The sequence below is a fragment of the Rhineura floridana genome, chromosome 14 (genome assembly GCF_030035675.1).
Source record: "Rhineura floridana isolate rRhiFlo1 chromosome 14, rRhiFlo1.hap2, whole genome shotgun sequence".
Lineage (NCBI taxonomy): Eukaryota > Metazoa > Chordata > Lepidosauria > Squamata > Rhineuridae > Rhineura > Rhineura floridana.
Window position 1 is genome coordinate 39,857,066 of NC_084493.1, and position 13,230 is coordinate 39,870,295.

At 46.7% G+C, this 13,230-nt stretch overlaps 1 protein-coding gene across 1 annotated transcript in view; it reads left to right on the forward strand.

Annotated features, from left to right (window-relative positions):
• Positions 1-1,009: 1,009 nt before the first annotated feature.
• The window catches only part of WDR72 (WD repeat domain 72), a 118,255-nt gene continuing 106,034 nt past the window's right edge, over positions 1,010-13,230 (forward strand). Inside the window, exons 1-2 of the mRNA XM_061594949.1 lie at positions 1,010-1,090; positions 1,291-1,701. Coding sequence (XP_061450933.1) covers positions 1,010-1,090; positions 1,291-1,701 — 492 coding nt within the window. The remainder of the gene's footprint in view (positions 1,091-1,290; positions 1,702-13,230) is intronic.

The window sequence follows — 13,230 nt, forward strand, 5'->3', positions numbered from 1 at the left end:
AAAGTATTTCTATTTTCATAAATAACAATGAGAAATGCCCAGAAGGATTTATTGGGAGGGGGGCAGAGAACAGGCCTTCTGCTTCTGTTTCCAAAACAAGAGAAAATATTAATATGAGAGAGGATTTTTTTCATCAATATTCCATTACCTTATACAAAAGATGACACAATAAATCCTTTGCTCTTGACCTGGTGGGATCTCAGCTAAAAACTGGTTTGTTCCAGTGGAGCTGGCATCTGTCAGCAATGTTGTTAACCACTAATTATTGTTCTTCAGGCAAAGAAGAATCTGTCCAGACAGGTACGCAATGGGAAGCTAGAAGTTGGGGAGGGGGAGAAAGAGAAGGATTCATTTTGTATATGAGTTCATGTCCCTGACCATCTACAATTTGTTTAAAACTCTTTGCTGGTGAGCTGAAAGTGGTTCAGCAAGGTAACCTTAGTAGAGATCCTCAAGGCTTGTCAAATGGTGTGGTGGAAATTAACCCCTCAGCCGTCCTCAACATGCCTCATAGGGCTTTGTTTCCAGTCCCCTGATCATCCTTGTTGCCCTCCTCTGAACCTGTTCCAGTTTGTCTGCATCCTTCTGAAAGTGTGAAGACCAGAACTGGATTCAGTATCCAAGATGAGGCCTAACCAGTGCTGAATAGAGGGGAACTAATACTTCACAAGATTTGGAAACTATACTTCTGTTAATGCACCCTAATATAGCATTTGCCTTTTTTGCAGCCACATCACACTGTTGGCTCATATCCAGTTTGCAATCAGCAACAATCCCGAGATCCTTCTCGCATGGCGTATTGCTGAGCCATGTATCCCCCATCTTATAACTGTGCACTTGATTTCTTTTTCCTCGGTGTAGAACATTGCATTTATCCCTGTTGAATTTCATTCTGTTGTTTGAACCAGAAGACTCTGAAGCAGCCTTCCATGACCTGGCAGCCTGCAGATCTTGTTGGGCTCCAGCTCTGAACAGCCTCCGCAGCCAGCAAGCCCAGTGGTCAGGGTCGATGCTAGGAGCTGCAGCCCAGCAGCATCGGGGGCACCGAGCAGCGGCAGGGAGGGCTGTTCCAGAAGCAGGAGGCGCTTGGGTTCGATGGCTGCCTTTCTCCTGTGACCCCTAGGCCGCGAATCTGGCCTTGGCCTGAGGTCCGCCATCATTCTAGGCGAGCTTCTGCGTTTCAGGTCTTCCTCCTTGGCCCTCTGGGAAGGAACTCTGCCCCGGCGGGGAGGGAAGGCATCTTCGTGCGGCTCCCGGGCCCAACATTAACTGCGGCCATTGGAGCGCCAGCCTTCTGCGGCGAACCTGACGCATCCGCCGGTTCGGAGGGGCGACGAGGAGGCGCGTCCCGTCCGGGCGAGGCTGCGGGCAGCGTGCGCCCCATTGCCGGGGCAGCTACGTGTCTTCCCCGCTGCAGGCTCCGGCGGGGACGCACAAGGGCTCCCAGAGCCGCGGGGCAAGCCGAGGCGAGGCGAGGCGGGCTTCGGACGGGGCGGGCAGGCAGAGCCCAGTTCCCGCCGGCCGGGCCCTCGGGCGAGGCCAGCCCTTGCCAGAGCAGGCGAGGGTGGAGCGCGCCTCTCCCGGGCGAGGAACAGGCGCGAACTCCGCTCTGCGAGCGGAGAGAGCCGTCAGCACAGCCGGATCGCGGCGGAGGGAGGCGCGCTCTGCCAGCCTGTGCCCCGGAGCAGCCGTCCGGCGAAGGTGAGGGAAGAGCCCCGGAGACGCCGGGAGGCCCGCCCCGCGCCCCCCGAAGAGCCTCCTCGCTGGTGAGTCGGGCCGCGGACCCACCCAGGCTCTCTGCCGCCGGAACTCCCCGACTCAGGGTCGCGGGAGGGCTCCCCTCTGAGCCGCGGGGCTCGTAACCCACCTGGTGCCCTGCGGAGCCCTCCGGCAGGGCGAAGAGCCGGCTGCCCGCCCTCCCGCGGCTACCACGGGGCTTTGCTTGCGGGGCTGCGGCTTGGGCGCAGGAGGGCATCGGGGACCATTCGAGCAGCCCCCCCGGGCCCTGTGCCCGCCTCCGGGCCTTGAGGGGCGGGGGAAAGGCAGACGGAGGCACCGCGGGGCGCGCGCGCTGTGCTTGGCCTCTCTGGGAAGGCGCGCGCTGCCCAAGCCAGGCTTGCCTGTCCTTAGCAGTGGAGCAAGGGCCAGGAAGCTGGCAAGAGTTTTCCGGCTCTCTCTTCACTTCCAGCGTCTGGCAGCGTCTGGAGTCCGCCTTGGCTAGTTTCGGAAGAGGCGGAAGGCTTTTGCTGGGAACAAATCCGTTCCGCTTGCCAAGGCAACAGAAGCCTGGAGTTTGGGGTCTTTCTTTGTCGGTGCCGCTGAGGGGCTGTCCCCAGAGAGAGTGATGTGGGCTTGAGGTGGCGAGCATTTGTTTTCCCTTGGGCTTCCTTTCAAAAAAGAGAGGTTCTGGGGCTTGCACCTGCCAGCACTCTGCATGTGTAAAGAGACACTCTCTTCTCTAGGGTTACTACTTAACCTCTGGCTTTCAAACTGTTTTTTGGGGAGGAAGGTTGAATGCTTATAAGCTGTGGCTCAACTTGAAAAGATGCTGGCTAGGGAGTGTTAATCTTTGTCCCAGAGTGGCTGCCCACTTGGCATGACAGCCAGCTGCACCCTGCGCCGGCCACCGGGCCTTCCTCCTCTTCTCTAGGCAGGCAGGCACTGTCCTTGTGCACCAGGCATTGCAAAGCGAAAGAGTCACCCCTGCCGATTGTTTACCCCAAGCAGTGGATGCCCCCAGAGAGAAGGGGAGGGCAGTAGGGTCTGGGTGGTGCTGGTGGGGGAGGAGGGGTGCAATTCCTTCCCCTGGACGGGCAGAGGACTCAGGAAAGGAGAGCGGCGACTCCAGGTGGCTGGGCCAGTCCAGACTCAGGAGTCACATAAAGGGCACAGACACGGTCCCTGTACTGCCGGTTCCAGTGTGGCATCTCCACGCCTCCTTCTGAAAAGGGGGGCAGACGAGCCTAGTCAAACCCCGCCCCTTTTCCTGTAAAACTGGGTGGGAGCAGCCCGAGTGCGTTTTTTAAAAGAAACTAATTCAGCTTCTAAGAGATTTCACGGTGGAGCAGCGGTTCCCCCTCCAGGGGCGGCCAATGGAAACACTTCGCTGCACTTTGCTTGTGGGCTCACAGCCATAATGTGCGGGCTCAGTTTTCCCTCCTCCCCTGCTAACAGAGGGGGTGCATTTCAGGAGGGCTGCCCACAGTGTGCCTGCTGCTGTCTCTTTCTGGCAGGCAATAAATCCAGCTCTTGTGTACAGTTTCAACATGACAGGCAGCTTCTGTGTAGTAGGAACCAAAACATCGCCTGTAGGATCAGCTTGGCAGGACTTAGTAAAGGGAGCTGAAGGTCACAGGGAGGGTCCTGGGGCTTTCCTACACACCTGCTGTTGCTGTTGCTTTAGCACTGGAAGTGTTTTGAGGTCTTCTCACTTGGTTGACTTTTGACCAGCTTCCAAGGTCTTTTATTTTATTTATTTATTGGGTGGGTGGGTGGGTGGGTGGGTGGGTGAGTGGGGGACATTGTGCAGCTTCCTTCAGGAGCGAGTGGCACAGAAGAACAACAGCCATTTGCTCACCCAAAGCTGCCTACAGAGTCCTCTGGTCCAGGGGTGGGAAATCTGCTGTGGCCCTCCAGATTTCCTTGGGCTCGGACTCCAGCTGTCCTGGAGTGGCCAATGGTCAGGGAGGAGGAGGAGGAGGAAGGCTGCAGTGGCAGTCCAACAACATCTGGAGAGCAGCAGGTGAGCTGTCACCTGCTCTGACCTCCAGACCAAGCGGTCCTTCTCATCAGACAAGGGGTTGTTTTGGTCTATTGAAGCTTGTGGAAATCTGAGTTCTCATCTGTAAGTTTAAGTGTTTGGGATAATGCATGACATGAGCCTCAGCAAAAATGCTCAGCAGAAGTCCACTTACAGCCACAGAAAGCTTATCCCAGAACATCTCCGTTTAATATCTCAACCCCAGAAACAATATCTGCACAACAGAGTGGATTAAAAGGCATCTCTCTCTCTCTCTCTCTCTCTCTCTCTGTTTGTGTATGTGGGCCAGCCCCTCCCTCCTGTATAGAACAAGCTAAATAAGGATGGCGCAAAATCTCTCAGTTCTGGGGACACCAACAACAGGCAGTTCTCAGAACTTGCATTCAGGACAAAATGCCATGCTTGTTTCAAGCAATTATCTCATCAAATACTGAACATGTGGGAAACCCTGGGATGTGGTATGTGGGAATTGCTCCCCCCACCCCGAGAAGTCTTCTAAACTCCTGTGACTTCTCTGAAGATGCCTATGTTTCACTTCCAAGCTGGTTTTCAGAATTCTTCAGAAGTTTTGCTAAGGAGGACCATACACATTTGCTGGGAATTCCGCTCCAGATTTAGGTGGAGTTTTGATAGCACCCTTCCCCTGGGCTAGGCAGCCCCCCTCCCATTCATGGAGATGTTAGCTTGGCTTGACAGGCAAGTGTGTTGCCTCAGGCTTTGCTTCCTGTCTGGTGTGCAAACCACCCACGAGAAATGTTGCTTGTCTTTCTGGAACACTTCTGTGTTCCCAACACATTTCTAAGGTGTTTAGTGACATCCATTGCAAAATACATTCCTGAGAGTCAAAGACAGTCTTTCTTAACAGCCTTAGATTTGGAGCTGAGTCATTCAGCCCTCACAATGGAATTGTAATCATTTATTCTTTTTAACCTTTAAAAAAATTGCTTAAGTCCAGAATGTATAAATAACTCTTGGGAAGAGCTGCTGAACAGATGGGCTCCTTTTAATTTGCAGGAAGGTATTTTATTGAGTATTCAGTTTGCACTTTGTGTGGGCAGGAGTGTAGTCGTCAGGGGTCACGGAGGGTGTAGACCCCTTCCATTGTTGGGAGCAGGACCTCAGTCAGGTCCCTGTGTATGAGCCAGTCAGCATGAAAGGGGAGCATGTTAGCCACTGAGAAGAGTCCTTGGCCTTTGGGGCTGATTGGAGCCAATCAGAGTGAAAGGAGGTAAGTCAGCCACTGAGAAGGCTATTCTCAGTAGCTAACACTGAGCTACTGAGTCCCTTCATGCTGATTGGCTCTTAGGGATGTCTGTTGTAGTGGAGTGTGGACTTGCTAGATGACAGGGAGAGCAAGAGAGGTGAGGGAAAGGGATGTAGCTGTGAGGAGACATGGCTGGGACTACTGTGAAGGACCCTGCACCTCTGAATTTGCCTCTGTATACTATTGTCAGCATGGATTTTTCGCATTCTGCCGTGTTAAATTGAAAATACCCCCCATGCCATTTGATCCTTCCCATAAGCTCATTTCAAAACAAAACCTTACAAAACTTATAGTCCTTAACTCAGAAATGCTTGCTTAACAACCCTCTCAATTTTCATGGCGATACACAAAACAGTCAGAGAGAATTGAGAGTTCAAAGTGTAAAACAAGAAAAAAAATCCACTCCCCCATTCTCCTGACAGGGTTCCTGCGGCCGGAGGGGTTTAACAATCAGTCCCTCTTCTGGGGATTGCAGCGCTGTGAGGAGAATGGCCTCCCCTAGCGACTCTCAGCCCCCTTCCCAAACTACACTTCCCAGAATTCTTTGGGGAAAGTGATGACTGAAGTGAAATAAAGGCCTGGTGTGGATGTGGCCAGGGACAGTTTTGGTTTAAATTTGGGTGGGAAGCTACATGTGCCTGCTCCAGCATAAAAGGGTGGGGGAACCCTGTAAAGCAATGATACTGTTGACAATGTTGTCCCTTTGGAAAGGAAAGGGGCTTCCCCTCTGCCCAGTGCCCACCCACCCAATCTCCTCCGCTCCCCTTCCTGCCCACCTCCTCCATGAATATATATGTAGTAGCAGCAGTTAAATTATGATAGGGCAAGGCAGAGCCTGGGGGGGGGTCTTTGGTTGCCTGTTGCATACTTCTAGGAGAAACGTTCTGAGATGCTTCTGCTTTCACTGCCCTGTTTCCCAGTTTAGGAGCAACTTAAACTATTTTAATTAATATTGTGTCACCAAAAGGGCTTGAGATGGCCAATTGAATTCTACCAAGGTAGAGTATTTTTATAAAAACATGTCTTCATTGATTGATGAAGAAGAAAATCATTCTTAAAATGAAATTCAGAGAAAAATCGTATCCCTCCGAGAAAATTTCTGAGTGGCAGGCCGAGATTAACATCATAAAATTGAATTTGTGCTTCAAACCTTTGATGTAATCAGCAGCTGGAGGATGCTCTTGCCCTTGCTGTGCTCCTTCTGATTGGGGTGAATTATTGTGGGGAATGAAATAAGTGTTTCTTGTGCCACTCATCCTAGAAATACAAACTAGATATTACTAGCAAACCCTGGCTAGTTGAAATAATCTGTATTGATTTTTGGATGCAGTTCACTGTGACAGTGTGGGGGTGGGGGAAGTGGAGGAATAGGGTTGCCGGGTGTTCTGTTTTCATCCAGGGACTCTGGATTTTTGGGGTCCTCCCTGGGTCTCCAGGTAAGTCACCTTAATCTCTGGACTCTCAGCTTTCATAAAAAAAAAGGTTTCTAGATGGTCTGGTTCATGAGATATACACCAAAAAGTCAGCTGCCCCCCACCACATCATGAAATGATCTCATAGTTGGCTGCTCTAATCCCACTCTTTCAGGTTTGTAGCCAATAGGCGAAGTCAGGGTTGTGATTGACAAGGGATTTCTGGGCCTCCAGGCAGTACCTAGACCCCTCTGCAAAGGTAGAAAACTGTTGTTTTTTCCTGTTTATCTGAAAATCTTATAAATTGAGTAAGTGTGTAGCTTTCAGCAGTACCCAAAGTCTTTCTCTTGTGTGCAGGAGTCAAACAAGTTTAAATTTTCCTGGGATGTTGAACAGGGCAATGTTTTGAAAATCTTCCCAATATGAAGCTTTAATCCCATACTTGCTTTTCTGGGAGTAAAGCTGCAATGCTAATCCCACAAACCTGGAGTAAACCCCACTGAATTCAGTAGGACTTACTTTTGAGTAGACATGGTTAGGATTGTGCTGTAAATTAATGGGACTTTTGAGTGAACATAGCAAAGAATTGTGTTTGTGTTGTAAATCTTTCTCTTCTCCTCCAGTCCTGTTTTTAAATCAATCAGGCAGGGCTTACATAGGTATCACTGCTTTTATTATGTAGGAAACTAATACTGATTTTTTTTTAAAAAAATGTTCTGCAATGACCAGCTGGTTTTGACAATAAACTGTTATATGGGGTCTATGTAGTTTTACATCTCTTGTGTGTGTGTGTATATGGAGTCTTTCCAACAACCCTGTGAGATAGGGTTGGTGATTGGAAACCAAGGCAGCTCACAACAAGAAATAAATCCCTTTAAAATCCAATAACCATAAAAACAAGTATAAAAGTTGCAACACAGCTTAAAGTGGCGTGATTCCGAATTTTGGGTTGGGTGAATGAAGTTCCTTATCACTTGAGGCTACAGTTCTGTGGACACTTCCCTGTTTGAGTAAGTCCCATTTGAGTACATTGGAACTTGCTTCTGAGTAAACAATCATAGGATTGCACTATAAATATCATTACAGGTTGTGTAAATAATAAACATCTTTGACAGTCATGGTTATATAAATATTTCTTCATACTTCATTTCCCAATAAGTATCTGATTTCACACTATAGTTGTACATTATTATTTCCTCTACATTTTAAGTGTGCCCTTGGAGTGTTCATGGTTCCCCTCTTGTTTTCATCCTGAGGGACAGATTAGGCTGAGAGATGGTGAGTAGCCCATGGTCACCCAGTAAACTTTATAGCTCATTTCCATTTAAAAAAATTAATTAAAATGATTTACATGTAGGCAAAGTTTATTAAATAGATCCACACAATACGTTTAAAGCACATCCACCTTGCATTTAAGGCACACAAGTTCCCCTAAAGAATCCTGGCAATTGTAGTTTCCCCTCACAGTTATTTTTCCAACCACCCTTAACAAACTACAGTTCCCATGATTCGGTGGTGTGCTTCATGTGCTTCAAATGTGTATTTAATGTCCGTTAAACTAATGGTGTGGATCAGCCATAGGTATGATGTGCATTCATTAGTGAATTGAAAAGAACAATTTTAAAATGTACTTTTTTTAAACCGGGGAAAGGCTGTAGCTCAGTGGCAGGGCACATGCTTTGCATGCAAAGGTCCAAAATTCAGCTTCCAGGAAAAGACTATTGCCTGGAATCCTGGAGAGCCAATGCTAGTCCATGTGATCCATATTGAGCTAGATGGTATCAAATAACCTGAGTCAGGATCAAGTAGATTCCTTTGTTCCTAAAAGTGGAAAGAGACCCCAAATGTATATATGTATTTTATTTATAGCATTTATATACTGCTTTATTGTAAAAAATCTCAAAGCAGTTTACATAAGGAATTAAAACAATAAAATTATTGGCAAAAACAATTAAAGGCAGGTATATAAAAACATTCAAAATAATAAAACCAACAAGTTAAAGAACAGATTAAAAACATAATAGTTTCTACATGCCTGGGTAGGCTTGCCTAAACAAAACTGTTTTTAGCAGGTGCCAAATGAGTACAATGAAGGTGTCTGCCTAATGTCAATGGACAGGGAGTTCCAAAGGGTAGGTGCTGCCACACAAAAGGATCGATTTCTTACAAGAGCAGAACAAGTACTTTGTGGCACCCGTAACTTGGAAAGCTCACCTTGAACTTGGCCTGGTAGCAAATGGGCAATCAGTGCAGATTTCAGAGCAGAGGTGTTATGTGCTAATAGGGTCTCACTCAAGTCAGCAACCATGCCGCAATATTCTGCATTAACTGCAGCCCTAACTGCAGCCCCTGAGTTAGGTTGTACTGCATGGATATTTCTGTGACTTTGGCTGACTGGCTGCTAGGATTTTTTTAGTTTTTAGTTTTGATTAGGAATCCTGACTGGTTGTGGGATGCTGAGTTTTCTGTATTACTCATAGGAATCTTGTTGTGGTTGGTATGGTATTGCATTTAGGAAATCATCACTGTCATTTTCTTTTTCTATTTGCATTTCATTTTCCCTTATCCTCACTCCCTTTCATCCATAGAAGCAACAACAGTGGTTCCATGTGCTCAGCTCAACCCCTTTAAACCCACTGATGATGCACCTTGTGGGTTGCATGATGGTTTGTTTCTTGCCCAATAGTGGAAAAGAGAATTCACATACGGGGAAGTGTGGCTGCAATTGCTGTTGTTCCCAAACTGCTGCCTGTGAAAAAAAACCATGTGTTTTTTCTCTTTGTCAGTTATTACTCCCTGGAATTGGGTTGGCTGTCAAAGTGAGTTTATAGCAGCCCACAGGGTAGACAGAAAAGGGTAGAGAATCTTCTTCTTAACTCTTACTCATTTCTCAGACCTCTTTCTGAAGGGTCAAAACTGTAAAGAAGTTTGGAGCAGCCATATTAAAAGGTAGGGGCAGGAGGGGGTTGCCTACACAGGCTCCATCTTTTAGCTAAGAGTTTTATCCTAATTTCCAATCAGAGAAATGTTTTTGTTTGAATTGTATGCTCCAAGCAAGTGTGGTTGATGCTTAATGTATCATGCTTAATGACATCACTAGGGCCTGCCCCTGTGACATCACTAAGGCTCGGCCCTGTGACATCGCTTGGGCCTGCCCCATGACATCATTATGGCCCGCCCCATGACATCACTATGGCCTGCCCCTGTGACATCACTAGGGCCCGCCCCTGAAATCTCAGGGTTTGGGATGCTTCTGACCTGGCAACCCTAGGGAGGAACTCAGTGGAAGGTAGGTGGTTGGGGGGGGGATGGCTGTCACTCAGCAGGGACTCCATTGGCCAATTAAGGAGCAGCCTTTGGGGTGGCTCTTCAAGCAGAATCCAAGGTTGACGAAGAGCTCCTGGACCAAAAGAGAGTGGGTGAGGATGTGCCAAGGGCTCACAGTAAGAGGGAATCCATTTGGGGCCACCTGACTCTCTGCACCATTTGTCACTTTGCACCTGAAAAGCACCCAAGAGCTCTGCATCTTCCCTCTGCCATCTGACTGTCAGATTTATTTAGTCTTGTGCCAGGCAATTTTTCTGACCATCCTCCGCCGTCTTCCTTTTCCCAGGCTCCAGAAATCTCCATGGTGTATTTCTCTTGCAATTTAATCTTCTCCCTCCCTGTCTGCCTGCCCCCCCCCAAACTTCTCTGGTGCCTGGTCCCTTCCAGGCAAGCCCCCCTTCCTTCCTATGAGTCTTTTGAAAAGTCTCAAGAAAGTAAAATAAAGTGCCGTGGCGTTCCCTCTGCCCCCCCTGCAGTCTTCAACCATGAAATACTTGGATTATTGACAATGCCCTGTAGTTCCATTGATTTCAATTGGCCCACAGTGACATGTGGATTGTGTTGAATGAAATCCACAGAAAAGCCCTTAAATGCAGTGAGACAATAGCAGAGGCACAGAAGGGATGCCTCCCCCTCCCTGCAAGGGCAAGGTTGCAGGCTCCCCTAATAAAAGCTGTGCGGGAGGGTCAGACGGGTAGCCATGGGTTAAATAAAATCACAGCTGGAGGGGGGGGAGGGCTTTTTAACCCTTTCCTCCACACTGGTTTCTGAATTAAATTCCACCCCCCCCCGCAGGAAGCAGCTTCCAGCCTTGCCTATGAAGACGCTGAGGAGGGTGGGGGGCAGGCAGACGACAGATGGGGAAAATGGATAATCATGTTTATAGAAGGTAATTGGCCTTTCAAATGTATTTGTTAACCAGAGTTGGAATGCCAAACAACAGCACTGGCTGGCAGCATTTCTTAGAAAAACAGCAGAAAAAATGGCTGGGTTACGGTAGAGGATAAGCAGATGGGCAGCACCTCTAGCGCAATTAAATCTGTGATGAGAAACAACAGGCAGCCCCAAGCAAAACTTTACAGCAAATGCCTGATGAAAATCTGGTGATATTAGATATTTTGCTCTAGATGCATCAAAATAACAACAAAACATACGAGAAAGCTAATAACTTTATTACATGTCAGAGAAAATATTGGCGTTTCCCCACACGTGCTTCCCTACAGAATAACCTCTATAATTTTGCATCTCCTGGACTTTATAAAGTAAACCTTGCAAACATTTCACTTAAGAGAAGATGACTCGCTCTTTTTGCGGGGAGGTGGACATTTGGCTATTATGGAAAAGAGCTTAGCCATGCTAGTGTGTTTATCCTGTTGCTTTAAAAAGTGACAAAATAAATAAACAAATAAATAATAAAAGCCTCACTTTTATTTGTAAAATTTATTTTGTGCCCTTACCCATGTAATATAAAAGGTTTTTCCTAGTAATACACTTCCGATATCTGTACTGCATTTTCAGAGTTGAAGTAGTAATGGCAAAACAGTCCTGCCCTGTGCTTGTCTGTCTCTTTGAAATTTCTCAGCGTTGTGGTCCTCCATCCTGGCCAGGTGGAGAGGTCATGCCTTCATAGTTAACACCGGGATAGCCTGTCTCCCAATTTCCAAAGGTGTCAAGCTCTGCACTCTGCCAGATGTAGCGATGGGATCTGTGCCAGTTCAAAAGCATTCCATTGACCTGACAGGCTGGCATCGATTTGAGTTTGTTCTGTATCTGCTAGCTGCTACTTTTACCAGTCCGTTATTTTTCTTGTTCTGAAAAAATATCAGTATCTTGAAGGAATATTGATAAATTATCACTCTTGCAATCAATGTTTTAGAGTCAGTTTTTTTTAAAAAAGTCCATTTTCAAAAATAGCTGTGGAAATCTGCTCCATTCAAATCCAACCCTCAGCGACTGAGAATAAGCAAATTAATGGAAAGTTTGGTATCAAATCCGAATTCTAGCACACCCCTAGCCAGATGTGGCTATCGTGTGATCAGCTGTGTTAGAGACAGCTGTCAATCAGAACTAGGGATGAGGGAGAATATCCGCTAAATCACTATTATCTTTTCGGCGCCAGGTCAAGACTTTCCTCTTCTCCCAGGCATTTTAGCATGTGTTTTTAAATTGTTTTTATATTGTTTTGAATTTTAAAATTGTGTTTTAAATTGTTTTTAAAATATGTTTTTAAATTGTGTATTTGTTTTAATGTTTTTGATTGCTGTAAACCGCCCAGAGAGCTTCGGCTATGGGGCGGTATACAAGTGCAATAAATAAATAAATAAATAAATCAGACTTAGTACCGGATTTCAACATAAACCAACAATCTACTATCTTTTTGGACCAGCACTGATTTCTTGTGGTGGGTTGTGGGTGTCATGGGCACAGATTTGTTTTTTTTTTAAAAAAAATCAACACTGAATATTACATTATTCTCTTAGTAATTGGCTTTCCTCTAAACTAATGTATTCTTAACTGCTGTTTAGGTGATAATGATAGCCATTTACATGCATTAACATCCCTCCTATTTTAGGTGATTATCTGCCTAGTTGATATGTAAATAGAAAAAAAAGGTGGAACAGCATAAGCATTTTCATAACTACTTTTGTTTAAAATTATGGTTTTTTTTGTTTAAAAAAATCAGCAGATTGACAACTGCGAAAGCAAATGGGGGGGAAGGGGCAGGTCAACAATGAAAGCAGGATTCTGGGAATTCATCAGAACTAGGCAGCAAATTTCATCCTTAATCAGAATGCACCTGGATCAAGAACCCTTAAAAGACGAACTGTTGCCAGTATCTATTTTCCTCTCATTGTGCAGGTCAGTAGGGCTGACGGAGAAAAGCAAGCTCCCAGAGTCTGGGGAGAGACAGATAAACTGGACTCTCTTTCTGCCTTCCTCAAAAGTGCTTCCCTTACGGCTGTGGGTGTCACTTCTGCCGGGGTTGGAGGGAGCGTAAGAGGAGTGTGGCTGCACTCTGTCTGAGAGCCTGCACAGCTGCCCTGGGCAGGCGGGCATCGCTTTGCTTGCAGAAAGTTCTAGGTTCAGTCCAGGCCTGCAGCTGAATTTCTGCCCCCTATTTTTTTTTACAAAAATAAGTAATTAATTTCTTTACAGATTTCCCCCTCTTTCTCCCTCTTGAGTCCCCCCAAATGTTTAGATTGGCTACAGGCCTGGTTCAATTGCCAGCATCTCCAGGTAGGACCCTGTCTGAAACCCCAGAGAGCTGCTGCCTGCCAGGGTAGGCAGTACTGAGCTAGATGCCCAATGGTTTGATCCAGTGTAAAGTGGCTTCCTATGCAGCCCTTTCTTTACAGTCTTGGTTTTATAACTTTTTCGTACTGATGAAACTCTGAAAATGTAGTATAGATATCGGAATTGTATTACTAGGAAAAACTTTTTTTTTACATGGGTAATTGTTGTTATTC